At 49.7% G+C, this 16,177-nt stretch overlaps 1 protein-coding gene across 4 annotated transcripts in view; it reads left to right on the top strand.

Annotated features, from left to right (window-relative positions):
• Nucleotides 1-15,905, top strand: part of Sipa1l2 (signal induced proliferation associated 1 like 2) — a 154,228-nt gene extending 138,323 nt beyond the window's left edge. The window contains exons 19-23 of one of the 4 annotated variants that reach the window (XM_038312777.1): nt 399-530; nt 12,339-12,347; nt 12,450-12,573; nt 13,291-13,372; nt 14,709-15,905. In XM_038312777.1, the coding sequence (XP_038168705.1) occupies nt 399-530; nt 12,339-12,347; nt 12,450-12,573; nt 13,291-13,372; nt 14,709-14,855 (494 nt within the window). In that variant the 3' untranslated portion in view covers nt 14,856-15,905. Of the gene's footprint in view, nt 1-398; nt 531-11,896; nt 11,951-12,338; nt 12,348-12,449; nt 12,574-13,290; nt 13,373-14,708 lie in introns of all 4 variants that reach the window. The other 3 variants (XM_042054232.1, XM_042054231.1, XM_038312779.1) reach the window with 3 other exon arrangements.
• Nucleotides 15,906-16,177: the final 272 nt, after the last annotated feature.

Below are 16,177 nucleotides of genomic sequence, written 5' to 3'. Positions count from 1 at the left end.
GTACTCTATGGAATCTATGGTACCCATGCTGTGACAGCCAACTGACTGATTCTCTGTGAGGGTGATAGTGTGCATGCTCACTCTGCCTGACTGACTGGCTGGCTTACTGACTGACTGGCTGGCTGGCTGACTGGCTGGCTGGCTGACTAACTGATTTCTCTGTCAGAGTGGTAGTTCCCATGCTGTGACTGACTGACTGATTCCCTGTGAGGTTGAGGCTGAGGGTGTCCATGCTGTGACTGACTGGCCTTCTGACTGACTGACTCTCTTTGAGGGCAAGAGTACTCATGTTCTGACTGACAGACTAACGGATTGACAGAGTCTGGGGACAATGGTCCCCATGCTGTGACTCAGGGTGGAGACAGACTGACTTACACTCTGATTTTGTTTCTACCCAGATGAGTTCTGGTTCTCCGACGGGTCCTTATCGGATAAGTCCAAGTGTGCAGATCCTGGCCTGATGCCCCTACCAGACACAGCCACAGGGTTAGATTGGTCCCACCTTGTGGATGCTGCACGAGCGTTTGAAGGTAAAGATGTACCCACACCCAGGGCCCCTCTGTGTGCCCAGCGAGCATGCTCCTGCAGGGCCTGTACTGCAGCTTAGGAGCGCGTGTCTATGTATTGATCATCTGGCAAATGTTAAACGCTTTGTCCATCTTTGAAGATGAATATGAGGGAAGACATGGATCTAAGGAGGCATCGAGGGGTGGTCATGTCGTCTGGTGGAATAGTGCTGGGCAAGGGATTTCAAACCCTAAATTCTACTCCAGGCACCAACTGCCACCTGATCAGGCAAGCCCCTTTTCCTCTTTGGCTCCATTGCCCTGTGTAAAAAGCATGCATGGTTGCCTAGCTCCTACTGTCTCTGTCCTTGAAACATACTAAGGTGACCTGGGAGAGCACCCTCATGAGGCTAAAGCTGCTATGTTTGTTGGAACTGTGTCTGTAGCCTGCTGACTTGGTGCCAACACGGATGACTCTGGCAGGATGATTTGCCCCTTGCAAATCCCTCTACCAGTGTGGGTCTCAGCTTCTAAACTTCAAGGTCGGTGGATCAGTTAAGCCCATGGGTCAGTTAAGCGTGTAGGTCAGTGGGTTAGTTAAACCTGTGGATTGGTGGGTTGCAGGAGGGTCTGTTAAACCTGTGGATTGGTGGGCTGCAGAGGGTCGGTTAAGCCTGTTGGTCTATGGGTTAGATAAACCTGTGGATCGGTGGGGGCTACAGAGGGTCAGTTAAGCCTGGTGGTCGGTGGGCTGTGGTGAGTCAGCTGTGCTCTGAGAACCCTTCTGGCTGCCATGCTGGTTTTGATTGCCATCAATGCTGCAACTGTCTAGTTGAAGCTGCCACCCGGGGAGCATTCTTCTCCAGCTTATGGGGACTATACACAAAGTCAATGAAGAAGCTACTTCCCATGGCTTGGGCCACAACTCTTAGTTTCTGGCATTTGCCACGCGTATTATTTTTCTCATTGTTGTGACCAAATACTTGACAATAGCTTGTGAAAGGACAACCTGCTTTAGCTCATGGTTTGAGAGGTGCCATTGAAGGCATGCTGATGGGCATGCTGTAGCCAGGGGAGTTGGCAGGAGGTATTCATTCCCATCTCAGCAGACCAGAGACGAAGCTGGGACAGGCTGGATCCCATGTCCTTCATCCAGCGCGATCTCACCTCTTAAGTTTGCACACTGTCCCCGGGCCTCACCCCGGCTGAGATGATGGCTCACACTAGCCCACGGGAACATTTTGCACGCAGGCCGACACTGCAGCTTCCTTTCTGTCCGTGCCTGTCCCAGCAGATGAAGTGATGTGGGATTGTTTGTTGGGGTTGCCTTGCCTTCTGTCCACTGTGCAGCTGCCAGGTCTTCCAGCCCTAAGAGTAAGCTGTCCCTAGGGCTCAGAGCCTCCATTGGCCCATTGGCCCCCACACCTGTCAGTTGCTATGGCTCTACCTCCCACCTATAACATCCGGCCACAGAAGACCAAAGTCTGCTGCTGTGACCTCTTCTCTCTTCTTGTGGCCCGGCCTGCTAGAGAGGCCTCCTGTATTCCCATGCCCTTAGGTGCATGTCTGTGGGGGGAGGGGGGGATTTACTGTTGAGACTGGACAGCTGAGAGAGGACACTCGCACACAGGGGCCATGCCCTCACTACGTCCCCGCTAGTGCATCCCTCCCTCTGGAAACATCTGAATAGTGTCCGTGTACTTGCTTGTGACGCTGTTAGAAGCCGCTAAGGGTGGTGGGGTAAAATGTCTTACTGGATTCAGACTTCAGCTCCCATATTGATATACATAGCAGGTGGTGCATCTGAAAACAAGTTTTTTAAGTGGAATTTACCAGCCTGTTGGAGTGAACCGTTAGTGTGACTGTTTCCTCCGGGTTGGTGATCTTAAATCGGCAGTCATAATGACAAACAGAAGAACCTCACCAGATGGAACCCAACAGCTTTCCCTCATAGAAGAGGGTGCTCGAGGACCCCATCTGAGATGTCCGTCACCACGCCCTCTCATCCAGCTGAATGTGGCCTTTTAGATGATAGAGCATATAAGGCGTGGAAGGGCGTGGTGGGTTCTTCAGTGATGCAGCTGCCTCTGGCTTGCACAGACGCCTCCATAAGTCACCCCAGAGCTCATTGGCTCACCACGCTGCCTAAATGGGGTCTTTTCTTTGGTTTGTCGGAGCTGTCTACGTCTGGGATGAATAGATGTTTCTTTCCATTTCCTCAGGAAAACTTATCAAGCAGACACCACAGTTCTTACTTATAAAATCCAAACAGGAATTCCTCCCTGGCAGTCTGTGGTCCATCGACTTACCTCAGTCATCCACCTTTAAAAGGCCCTGTTCATCTTCCCTGAGCTAAAGCTTAGGTTTTGTTGTGTTATTCAAGAGTAGAGCTGAGCACCAAATTCACCACCCCCTTTACAGCTGTTGGAATGTGCTTAGATGTGGCCAGTCTGAAGAATGGGGTCCCTGTGACCACAGGGTCATCCCGCAGATGCGTCATCAGGAAGCTTGCCCAAGGCCACTCCACGAGTGCCCTCCAGAGAGAAAGTCCCAGACCTTGCTGGCCACAGGAAGGGAAAACAATTTATTAAGAACTCCAGAGCTAGAACTGGAGATTGGAACTTTGGAGATGTGTGAAATGTTACTCTGTAACCGCCCAAGAATTAAGGAATTTAGATCGCGCCGCCTGTTAAGTAGAGAGCAGTCCTTAAAGACATACACCATGTTTTAGAAACATTTTAGTGAACAAGTATGAAAACTAACTTAACCATACTTCCAGAGATTCCCAAAAACTGCACATAGGGGCTGGGGAGACTGCCCTGTGGGTTAGAGCCCTTTCTTATAAGTATAAGGACCTGAGTTCAAATCCCCAGCAGCCTCATCAAAAGCTGAATATTGACTGTGCATGCCTGTAACCCAGACTTGTGGGGTGGGGCAGAGATGGGACTATCCAGAGACTTGCTAGCCAGCCAGTCTAGCCAAAATGACAGGCTTCCGGTTCAGTGACACTCTGTCGTGAGCCAACAAGGTGGAAGAGGATGAGAGAGGAAGACGCCTGACGTCGTCCTCTGTTCTCAGTGTGCGTGGATGTACACATTCGTGTGCATGGGTATGCACATTCCTGTGCAGGCAGCACACACACCCAGACAAATAAATAAAATAGATGAAATCTGTTTTAAAATACTACCACAGATAAAATATAATTGCTTGTGTAAATAGATCAATAGCTAGTTTTTCTTTGAATATTGATTAGCATTTATCAGATATGATTCCAAATCATAAAAATGCATGAGCAAGATGTGATTAATATGTGAGAGGTTACTGGAGCTGCAGCAGACTGTCGTCCCCTGGAGAAGACACAGGCTCTGAAAGACCTCCCTCTGGCTGTGTCATGAGACCTTGTGGTGCTTTGGGGTGTTGCTGTCCCCTGAAGAATGCAGACTCTGGCCAGGCCAAGCCACCAACCTTGTGTGCTGGTTTCCAAGTCAGGCATGGGCCAGGCTGTCACCCCGGCTGCTGGAAAGATGAGAGGACAAGAACCAAGCTCAGTGCCCGCCTGGGCAGTGAAACGAGATGCTGTCTCAGAAAGCGCAGGGCCCAGCATCCGACTTCTAGTATCACAGAGAGCAGAACTTGGTTCCCTAGGATGCTCAGTGCACAGTTCCCAGAATTAGCTGAGAGGCTAAAGGGAATCCGTCCCAGACAACCTAGCGATGGCAGCTCACTGACAGTGCCTTAGCCGACTCCTGTGAGGCCCTTGCTCAGCACAGCACTCGGAGCCTTCATCCTACAGGTGGGAAACCGTGCACCTGACACTGCTTCGTGGCTTCGGCCGGGCTGCTCCCATGTCCACTGAACACCAGGTGCCACCTCTCCCTCCTCCACATTTTCTCATTACATATTCTCTGAGTGACACTAAAGAGTGATTAAAAGAAGTTATTGAGGAATGTCAACTACATAGGAATAAATTTCATGGTGACATAATTGAGTATTTATTGCAAGAAAAAAATGGGGGTCAAGGACAAAAGCCAGAGTGTGGAGGTCATTGAAAAGCCACTAGAGAATATTCCAAAATACCCACTATCGCTCAGAACTACCAAGTTTGCTGTGAATTGTTCTCAGATCAGAGAATAATGATGCCCTTGTGAGAGGCTTTCCTGAAATCTAGAGGCCACTTTCTTGTGTGATAGAATTCTTTCTTTTTTTACATCTCTGAAAAGAGAGCCCCATTGAGACCGCCTTGGTCTGTAAGACTGCAATGAGAAACTCACATGAAATTCTGTAGTAGACTGGGGTTATTCATTGTTACAGGCAAGAGTTTAACTAGTTTAATAAAAGAAAAGCTTTAATTATAGTAAGTTAGTAGGTGAAGTAATTAAGAGTGGTTATTCTAATTTCCTAAAAGTATATCTAATAGAATTGGGACCTATTTCTAATAAAAGATAAGATTTGAGAGATCCTTCCAAAGTCTCATGAAGGATATATCCTCATTCCCAGATAGTCTACATAATGCAGTTGGGAATATGTTGATGAGCAGGGCTTTCAAGTTGAGAAATTAAACAAGAGAGCTTCCTTAGTTTCTTTCTCGTTGCTGTAATAAAGTATCCTGACCACGCAACTAAAGGAGAAAGCACTTATCTTGATCACAGTTCCAGAGAGAGACCGTCCATTGCGGCAGGGAAGGCATGGCACAGCCACCCCAGCATTGTATCCACACTCAGGAAACAAGACAAGAAACTGGAAGTGGGGCCAGGGCCCTCAGACACCCACTTCTCCCAGCAATGCTCTACTTCCTAAAGGCTCTACAACCTTACCAAGCAGCGCCACCAGCCGGAGACCGGGTGTTAAAACACACGAGCCTGTGGGGAACACACATGTAACCGCAGCAGGAACCCAGTGAATCCATAGCCTTTCGTTTCTGCGCTGGCATCCTTGACACATGTAGTGTGGGAGGGAGAAAAAGAATGATGTCAGTGGTTTAAAACTGCAGCCGTGCTTATAAATCTAGAAGGTAGGATCAAATGGAAATTAGTAAAGATTCTAAAATTGCTGAGCAGTGGTGGCATACACCTTTAATCACAGCACTCGGGAGACAGAGGCAGGAGGATTTCTGCAAGTTTGAGGCCAGCCTGATCTTAAAAAATGAGTTCCTAGATATCAGTGCTACATAGCGAAGTCCTTGTCTTGGGAAAAAAATTCTAAAATTAACTAGATAGACAATTTTTCAGTATTCCTGGTTTTTCTAGCTACTATTTCTACATAATAAGCCATCCCAAAATTTATGCTACCGCCATCCGTGGTCTGTTTCTTCAGTGCCTTGAGTTGTCTGAGGCTCAGTTTGGTGGTTCTTCTGCTCCACAGGCTACCAGAGCCCATGCTTGGAGCCTAGCTGTGTCAGGCTCATCCAGAGGACCCCACTCCTGTGTCTGTCAGGAATAGCCACACCCTTACTGAACTCTGCACCCACTGGGGTCAGTGCATATTTTCATGCATGATGGAATCCCTAGTGGAATAAAAGTAGTTTATTTTTATTTGATGTCTGATCTGAGAAGTCCCAGGCTATGATACCTACCATCATCTGTTGCAGAGCAAGTATCAAGGACAGCCGGACACTAGGGTGGTGCCGTGGTCAAGGCTGCTGTGTTCACACAGCAGAGAGAGGTCTGGTTGGCTCAGGTCCCACACAGTCTCTGTAACACCCTGGGAAGACACCGTAAGCACACCAGCAAGCTCCAACTGTGTGTTCTTTGGAAATTAAGCCATCGTTAGAATTACAATGAGCGAACAGAGCCGCTCTTAAGTAACTGTAGAGTCTTAATATAGACAAGGACAGGAGTGGATAGAATCCTCGCTGGTAAAAATGACAGTCCTTTCTGAATTAATTTGAGATAAGTGCAATTTGAACTCCACTATCTGAAGATATGCTAAGAACTTAATTGCACCCATTTAAAAAAATGATGAACAGTTTTCAACAAAAAACCTATTATAAATCAATAATAATTAAAATAGCATAATAATGACTCAAAAATAGAATAATTCCTTTTGAAAAAGTAAAGAACATAGGCATCAGAATGTATTTAACACCTAAGTGAGAAACAGTTTATATACTAGGAAAGTCAACTTTATAAAAAGTGAAAAATAATTCAATATTACCATTTGGAAGACTTAATTATGCAGTAATGAGAGAGCATGTGAGATACAATATGGCCAGATAAATGTGCGCTGGCTCCGTGGTAGGCTAGTGAAGTGTGTGGATGCAGCAAATAAGTGTGCAAACCGTGTTCATGTACATCTAAGCTGAGCTGCGGGCACTCACCTGCTCAGTGTGGAAAACAATTCTGCTGCTCCGGGAAGCCACAAAAAGCACGGAAGCCAGGGTCGCTCTGCAGGTTACAAAGCGATGTCTTCTCATTCGAGCACAGTGAGACTCAGTAACCACATCCCCTCCCCAGATCTGAAATCCCACAATCTCATTCCTCAGAACTAGCCAATAGCAAACTATTCCATATATAAAATAATACAGCACAGTTAAGATCGGTTACAAGTAGATAAATAACCAGAGTGTAACCCAAAAAGCACACGACAAGAGTGGAGAAGTCTCCTTGGTCTAGGATTGAGAGGGTGATCTGGGTGCCAATGGTGTCAGCGCAGGGCCAGCAACTCCCCTGTGCTGTGACAGTCACATTTAAGACCTGACTGGGTCACATGCCAGGCTTTATTTTAATATGTCCAGTTCTGTCTGGTGTGGGATGCGGCAATGCCCTTCGCCTGTCAGAGTTCCTGAACAGAATTCCAGATTTGCCTACTACAGCAAAACCCTTCCAGCTTGTCTTCTGCTGCGTGAAGTAATGTTTTCTAGACAGCCCCGACTCATTTCCTTAATGAGTTTTTCACTTTCCAGCACTTCAAGAGCAACGTACGCTCCGTAGAAACTGCATTTGGGATCTGCAGTGTGTCGTGGCCCTGCCCCACGGTGCTGCCGGTGCTGCCGGTGCTGCCAGCAGTGGGGGCTGTAGGCGCTCTAACGTGGGCTGTGTGGCTGGGCTGGGATCCCCTGCAGGTGGTGTTAATAGTGTGTTCACCTAAACCCAGGCTTAACAGGACGTGACCGTGTGAACAGGATCAGAGCCAAGTAGAAAATTTGGCTGTGGGTCAGACTGAGTCCAGGAAGGGAAAAGTGGGGGTCTCTTTGAAAAGTCCTACCATTAACGGGCTGGGCTCGGTCAGAAAAGCGCTAGCCTTGCAGGCATGGGGACTTGAGTGTGACCTGCAGAGCCTGTGTGAAAAGCCAGACATGGTCACTCACACTGGTGATCTCCATGCTGGGGAAGCAGATGCTCTCAGATCGCTGGGTCTCACTAGACTGAGCTTACCCAAATCAGTGCGTGTTCAAGGCCAACAAGCTGGCCTACACATACGCATGTACCTACGCATACATGAGTGTATACACACACACAGATCCTGAAGTTAGCTGCACTCATTCATCATCGAAATATCAGGAGTCAGCCAGTGTGGTTCTGCGTTTCCTGCTTACCTGCTGGAGTGAACAGCAAGCATGCTTCAAAATTAACATGATGCTGGCAACCGGAGACTGGGTTCTATGTCCCTAGCCTGAAGAGGCCTATCCTCTAAGTGCCCAGTATTTACTGTGGGCGGTGGCTGTCACCACGTCCCCAAGACTGAGCGTGAGACCTGTGTGCTCACATGCTTTTAATGTCAGTGCTGGGCTGCTGTAGGAATTAGATGACCAAATGAACACACTGTGTGTGTGTGTGTGTGTGTGTGTGTGTGTGTGTGTGTGTGTGTGTGTGTGTGTGGTCTGTAGATAGATAGATAGATAGATAGATAGATAGATAGATAGATAGATGTAGTCTGTATATATATGTAGTCTGTGTCTATATATATAAACTTTGAAGATGAAAAGTTTTTTATTTTAAATACTCAGCACCAAGCTGATAGAAGTTTTAAAGTTTTAGAGTTATTGTTGTCTGAGCCTGTATGCGCACACACAGAACACACCTTGCTGGGCACTCCTGGTGGTCTTGTAAGTGGTGGAGAAGTAGAGAGACAAGCACTGCGAGGTCAGGTTTTATATGGTAAATGAGCTTAAATCCCCTAAGTGGTCTCAGGCCAAGGCGGCTCTGTGTCTTGAGCAAAGGCTAGTTCCAGGGCTCCCGCTTCCCGTGTCTCAGGCCAGCTCTGCAGCGCTGCCTCTGGAGACCGACAGAAGCCCGGACCAGGGTCTTTGCTGTGGAACGTGCAGTGTGTTCTGTTTCCTTTCCTGTCGGCTCGGCCGAGTCGCTGTCCCACGGGTGTCTAGGAAGCACGGGTGGGTGTCCAGGCAGCGCTGGTTCCCCTTCCCCAGCTGCAGAGTCCATGCAAGTCTTTTCCTCTGTGGTTTCGACAGACAGATCAGAGCAGCCTTCTTTGTGGAAGAGATTGTTTACCTTGCCACCTGCCATCCACTGAGTCTCTGGTGCATTTTATGGCTCTGCTCATCCCTGTGGCCCCTGCTCACAGCCCTGCCTGTCGTGTTGGTGTGGTTTGAAGTCTGGGGTGATTTACCGTCCGCTGTCACTGAACAGCCTGTGGATTAGCCTTCCTCTTGCATAGTGCTATGCCCTTTCAGATCTTTAGAATGACATCGGGGCTGGGGAGATGGCTCAGTCTTTAATGCGCTGGCCGTGCAAGTGCGAAGAAGACCTGAGTGGAAAGGCTGGGCACACTGTGCACTGCCCCAGCACTGAGGAAGTGAAGCCATGAGGATCCTTGGGGTTTGGCTGACCTGCCAGCTTAGTAGAATCTGCAAGGTCCAGGCCAAGGGAGAGACCTTGTCTTAAAAGAAAGGTAGACATACCTGTGAAACAATGCCCTAAGCTGATCTCTGACCTCAGCATTCGAACACACATGGACATTACCACCCGCCCCACATGAACTTACATAATAGCATTGAAATAAGTTTCAGCATACCTAAAGAGGCAAATTGGCTGTCCCTCAAACATGTCTGATGTTCCCAGTAGCCAAACCTGCTGAGCCTGTGGGAACAGGAGGGGCAAAGCAAACAGGCCACCCCATAATTCAGGCGCCAGGCCTGAGCTGTGCCTGCACACACCAGCCACTCTCCCAAGCTTGCCTTTTCTGTGGTTTTATTTGTGCTATGAAGTTCCAGGTCAGGTCACGTGATGGCAGAGTGTTTGTCATCAGAGAAGTAAGGTGCAGGGGCAGAATGTCCCTGGAAAGTGTCAGGAAGGTGAGCCTTATCTGAAAGTCACTCAGTGTCTCTTGGGAGAGTAGCATTTGCCTACCCAGAGTCCCCAGCCTGCTCTTCCGGGACACACTGGCTGGGTGGCAAATCTGCACTGACTTCTGCCCCCCTGGCCAGAGGACCATGTATGTGACTCCCTGGGGCTGCCTGGAGCGTGTCCTGTTCTGGTTCACGTGTGGGGATTTATAGATTAAGACAGAAATGGCTGAAGTAGACTACAGTATTTCTATCCAGGTGTGAGACCTGGCCCTCAGAGCCAAATACACTGAAAAACAAAGACAGCTTTGCTCGGTTGTCTCCAGGCTCCACATGGTAAAAATGAATGCATGGAATTCAAACAAAAACAAACGAACAAAAAAAAGAATCTCTTGATGTTGGACTGCAAGCATGCATGTGCAGGTGTGTTTGCCTGTGTGGACACCCATCGAGGCCAGAGGTTGACATTAGGATTTCTCTGATAGCTTCTCCTCTCCTCATCGCCCTTGGAGACAGGATCTCTCTGAACCTGGAGCTCACCATTTAGCTAGACTTGCTGGCCAGTGAACCTCGAGGATCTGCCTACCTCTGCCTCCCACACTGGGGTTCCAGACATACACTCAGCATGCTCAGTTTCTCCGTGTGTGTGAGGGGTCCAGACTCAGGTCCGCAGCTGTGCAACAAGCACTTTACCCAGCCTGGGTTTTTCTAGTTTTCAGTTGCTATTGTTTTTAAATGATAAGATGTCTATTTGGGGCCCTCACAGAAGAAGACTGTAGAATTCTACACAAGATCTTAGCCAAAAGGCCATAGTTGGTGTGCACAGAATTCTGTAGCCACCCAGGCCTCTCACTCCCAGCCAGGGTTCCCCTTGATCCGTCCCCACTACCTCTGTGCAGGCAGACCATGTGTGGACGTGGGCAGTGGCCAAGCTGCCTTAACTTGTTAAGCTCCAGGTTATTTCACCAAGTGCGAACACCCCAGTGTCAGGCAAAAGTGGATTGCGCGGTTTCCTGTTAGGGCTGAGCAGTTGCAGGGTCTTTGTCATGCTGTGGGTTAGACTTGGGCTTTATAGAAAAGGCAATTAAAGGACCTGTCTGCCCTTGGCAGGTGTTAGGTGGGGGCCATGCAGCTCAAGAACCCTGATGGGCTGGATCACTCGGTGGGCCCAGCAGGACTTCTGAGAGGGCCCAGGGCACCGTGAATAAGTCGGCTGTGCCTCCAGCTCCGTATGGCTGCAGTGACGTTCCATCATGTGCTCCTGGCAGCCTCAGCATCGCTAGCCTTTTTAATTAACTGGTAGTGTGTGACCCTACATCAACCAAACAGGCGGGTCACCTCATTAGGAGGCCTGCGCCGCAGCCAGCGGGAGACAGCTCCTCCCCATTAATCAAGCCCTATGAGAAGAGCCTCCCATGCTCACTGTGGACCTCAGCGCTCAGTCCCAGCTGCGCCTGCACGTGCACTCAGAGTCCCGGGGCAAGGCAGGCTCCCCCGGCAGCTTCCTGAATCTGTCCCCATGTCCTGCAAAGACGAGATATTTCCTGCTACCTCAAAGTATTGCTGACCTGAGTTCCGGGTCAGAGTTCAGCCCCAAGAGGCTGGACTGCTCCTGTTTGCCTTTCTTTCCTGCCCAGCTTTCTGGAAACATCGAATGCCAAGTTCACGATGCCTTGTAAGAGGAGGCTCTGTCTCAGGTTGTGGGTGTTTCTGCTGGCATCGCTGTTCCCGCTGAGCTCCATGCACCATTTCTAATGAGAGGGCCCAGCTGGCGGCTCTCACTACCACTGTTCTCTTAACTTTGCGGAGTGGATCATGCAGGACAATCTGAAATGGTGGGATCTGTAACTGAACACATATATGTCAGACGTTAACACCCTGCTTCTAACTAGAACGCTTAAAACATGAAGCATGTTATCTCATCATGATGTATGACACTATCTAACACTGGCACGGAGCCTTCTGGTTACTGTCTTCTTACACTGATAGGTGCACATAGACCCCCCCCCACACACACACACACAAATGCTAGCACACCATGCATGCTATACCCACACAACCCCATCCTTCAGGTGCCATAAGTGTCCCCGAGATTCTCAAGGTCAGAGAGATCTTCCTGTTCATGGGAGAATTCTAAATCTTATTTCAGGTCTTGACTCAGATGAAGAACTCGGGCTTCTCTGTCACCACGCCTCCTACCTAGGTGATTGACACTGGCTCTTGCTGTTTCGTAGCCTGTTTTATTTATTTCATGTGTCTGCACGCCTGCATGGTGGTCCACATACTGAATGGGGGTGGGAGAGGCACCAGGGACGTGTGCCCTGGCTGTTCTATCCCAGGAATGTTCTCGAGTTCACGGGAGCTTGCGGAAGGGTCCATCTCCATGGTTCTGTCCGCCAGCCACATCATCCAGCTTGCTAACCCATGCCCAGCCAGTAGCTTTAGATGACTTGGGGTGTGGAAAGAAGATGGTAGCCCTGTCTCTGTGTATATGGTTTGTTCCATACAGCCCACGGAGGACTGTCAGTCTCATGCTTTTTCATTGCCAACAGCTTGCCTGAGTTTCTGTTTCTCCGTTTTGTTTCAAACAGGGCATTGTGGTAAGGAGGGCCAGCAGATTCCATTCAGTAAATTGGTCTGTACAAAGGCATGGTGCCTGGTGGCTCTCACCAAACTGCTTTCTGTGTGTTCCTCATCTCCAGACCAGAGGGTGGCATCTTTCTGTGCCCTGACCGACCTCCAGCATGGACAGGACCTGGAAGGGGCCCCAGAGCTGTCCCTGTGTGTGGATCCCACCAGCGGCAAGGAGTTCATGGATGCCTCTGGGTAAGTGGGCAACCCCTCCCACTGTCCCAGAACTCAGGGACCCCAGGCCAGGCAGGGGAGAGTCTGACAGTGAGCCTAACCTGGATTCCTGCCGTGCTGGAAGTGACACCACTAGACCATGTGACCATTGCTCTGCTGATGGCTGGCCTGTGCCCACAGTAGCCAGTCTCACTGGCAGAGAGGACCAGGTGGGACCTCAGGTCAGCTACCTAGTTACTACAAAAGCACCAGGCCGTGACCCCCTTGTTAGTCAATCTTGGACCGCCAGGCCACTCATGCTGTGGGTCCTCCTAGGGCATCCCAGACCCTGGTCCTTGATCCAACCATCCACCTGCTATTGACATTTATGAGGATTGTACCTGCTATTTATGATGCATGAACCCCACGTCTGACTTCCCTGTGAACTGAGCCACTGTTAACTTACTATTGAACCTGGTTCTGTTTTCTTGACAAAAGCAAGTTATGGAGGTCACGTCCATGTTTGGTTCCTTGGACTTAGCTCTGGCCTACCTCTTCTCCATTTGAATAATCCTGGTCTTTGTTTCCTTACCAGTCTTGGTGTCTTACAGATTCTCAGTCTGTAGTGGTAGCTCTGGGGACATTGTCCCAAATCATCAACTTATACATAATGTTTGTAGTGAGAAGTTTACCAACACCAACACAAGCAATATCCTAGCCTTGAGTTTCTTAAGTCCTCTTCATTATGCCATTTCCCAGGGAGCGATCGCCCTCCACACTGACTGGGAAAGTCAATCAGCTCGAACTGATTCTCCGACAGCTGCAGACTGACCTTCGCAAGGTATGACCGCTGGCGCTCACCAATAGAGAGAGGGCTTTGCCCGCATGCGGCCCCTGTCACTCCTGCAAAGAAGCTGAAGAGACCCAGGACGATAAAGACCCTCACCAGACCTGGACACAGGAGGGAGAGTCCCTGGGTCTGCGCTCACCTGCTCACGGGCAGCTGGTGTGGTTTTTTCCCTGAGGGTGCAGGGAGTCCTCCTAACTTGCCTGAGGGTGACTGGGCCTTCTGCACGGTGAAGTCCCCATGTGAAGTAAGACGCAACAAGTCAGCATCTTAGATTCTGTGAGTTGTTGACTGCAACAGCCAACGTGAGCCAGTCCAAAGGGGAGTCAGTTGCTCCCCAAAAACGAGATCTCCAAGAGTTCAGTCAGCTCGCCCACCTCGGAACAGCTGTGTGCACATGTTCCTGTGCCAGTGTCTCCTCAGAGGAACAAGATTCTTTACGCACGAATTCCTGCTGGTCCCCACTGCTGTGTCCTTACTGTACTAGGTGCCCCTTGCTGCCCATAAAGGCAGAGGGGCATGTGTATCGCAGAGAGTGCCCCAGGAGGTTTGACTTTGGGAGAAGAGGGATTATAGCTGGTGTGAGTGTTAGTGGGACTGGACCGAGCTGGAAGGAAGGAGTGAGGAACGAATTATACAACAGCCAAAAGTGCTGGGAGGGAGTGGCTGGGGGGGGGGGGTGGCACAGAGACAGCTTCTGCAGTGTGTGAAACACGTGTGTCTGAGTGTGCATGCACATCCACATGTGGACACACTTTCTGACGGTCTGTGTCTTCCATCACCAGCGAAGAGGCTAAGGTCAAGTGTAGAGGGGAACTGCCAGGGTGAGCTCAGCTGATCTGCCAGCAAGTCTCTGCTTTCCACCTCTCTGTTGTGCGCTCAGCACTAGAGACCTGAAGCTTGTGTGTTCCTCATGGCTGTTGTTAGAAGCGCCACACAGTTGTGAAAATCCCACTCTTATGTGCTCATGAGTGGCAGACTGAAGGTCGGCATGGAAATATGGCCGCATCAGAGGCCAAGGGTGGAATAGATTTACTATCCATGGCCGCCACTTTGGCGCCAGTTTTAGGTAGAGAGGAAGGCAGTTGGAGAAGACCTGCAGAGCTGGAGGGGTTCACACCAACTGCTTCAGTCTGTCTCTTCCCGGTGGGTGAGGGGAGTATAGCTTCTGATTGACAGTCGTCCTACATAGCAGCTCCATCCTGTCCCTGTGTAAGTGTCAAAGCCCAGGCAGGAGAGACCCTGGGATTAAGTCAGAATGGGACCCTCGTGTCCTGCTCAGTGGGAGGGGCCTACCAGTGCTCTGTAACAGGACTTCTGGTCCCCACAGGAGAAGCAGGACAAGGCAGTGCTGCAGGCTGAGGTCCAACACCTGAGGCAAGACAACATGCGGCTGCAGGAAGAATCGCAGACTGCCACAGCCCAGCTGCGCAAATTCACCGAGTGGTTCTTTAGTACCATCGACAAGAAGGCCTGACCAGCCAGCTGCTCCTCACGGGGACCCTGGGCTGGCCCGCCCACCTGCCCGCCCGCCCACGGTCCCTTCCAAGTTGCCAACGCGGCTTTCCGTGTGCTTTCCACCACCTGTAGGTAGATTCTCACTGCTCGTCCTGTGTCTCGCGACTCACCCTGGCAGGACAGGTCAGGGGACCTGGACTCCTGGGTAGCTGCAGCAGAAGATGAATGTAACCCCTGGTGAACGCAGAAGTAGCCGGCAGCTGAAAGGCTCCCGGACAGTGCTCTGGCCTCAGCTTCCCTGGGGGAGAGAACTGGGTGTCACTAACTGAAGTGGGTGACCTGCAGAGATGCTAAGCCAGTGTACTATAGCAGGGCTGTAGGATTGTAAAAATAAATACGGAGGCAGATAACCAGACGTGGACTTTAATGTTAAAGGTGCTCTATTTTTTTGGATGTACAGTAGTTTTCTCCCACAGCCACATTACCATAGCAATAAGAAGGGCGCGGGAAGCCACGGCAGAGCTCTGGCCACAAGGAGCCCTGAAGTCTAGCACTAGCACAAACGCTCTTACCGTAGAGACATATTTATTGCAGAAACAAACGGTGCCTGAATATTAACAGTGTTCTGGTTTTTTTTTAAAGAGATGCTTATGTCTTGTAAGTGGCTGGACCCGTCGGAGGTCATGTCAAGTGCTTAGTTTGCTCTCATAGTCGCTCTGCTGAGGACAGTCGCCTCCCTTCCCACTAGCGGTCCCGATGCTGAGTGCCCGCAGAGTCCTGCGGACAGCCCCAGACTTGTTTATCTTTGTACAGAAACTCCGATAAAGCGTCTTGTATTTAACACTCTTATTTAAGCTTATTTAACCCTAACCTGTTAATTTTATATGATTTGGTTTCACCTGCACTGTAAGTAAGGAGGGCAGCAGGCGGGCGGGCGGTGACTGAGCTCACCCGGAACAGGCTGAAGCAGGCGGGCGATGCTGCTGGCTAACACGTTGTTTGTATTGCTTTTCCATTTTTAACTGTTATATTTGAGATGAACATACATTTTGCTTTTTTAATAAATGTTCAAAAGAAGTCAACATAAGAAACAGTGCTATCTGGTGTCTGTTGACTATGATGTGTCCGTCATTTCTGTGAGTTTATTTCATTTGGGGTCCTGATCTGTATTCGGAACTGTTTAGCTGCCTCTTAGCCTCTCACTGGTTAAGAATGCTAAGGATTCGTTACTACACTTCACATATACTGTTCTCTAAACGTCTAGTCTCCTTGATCCTAAGAGTATCCTTGGGAGGGTCTGGGTTATCCTAACGGTATCCTTGGGAGGGTCTGGGTGATCCT

This window comes from Arvicola amphibius, chromosome 15, assembly GCF_903992535.2.
Source record: "Arvicola amphibius chromosome 15, mArvAmp1.2, whole genome shotgun sequence".
NCBI classification, from domain to species: domain Eukaryota; kingdom Metazoa; phylum Chordata; class Mammalia; order Rodentia; family Cricetidae; genus Arvicola; species Arvicola amphibius.
This window is presented reverse-complemented; position numbering and strand designations above follow the sequence as displayed.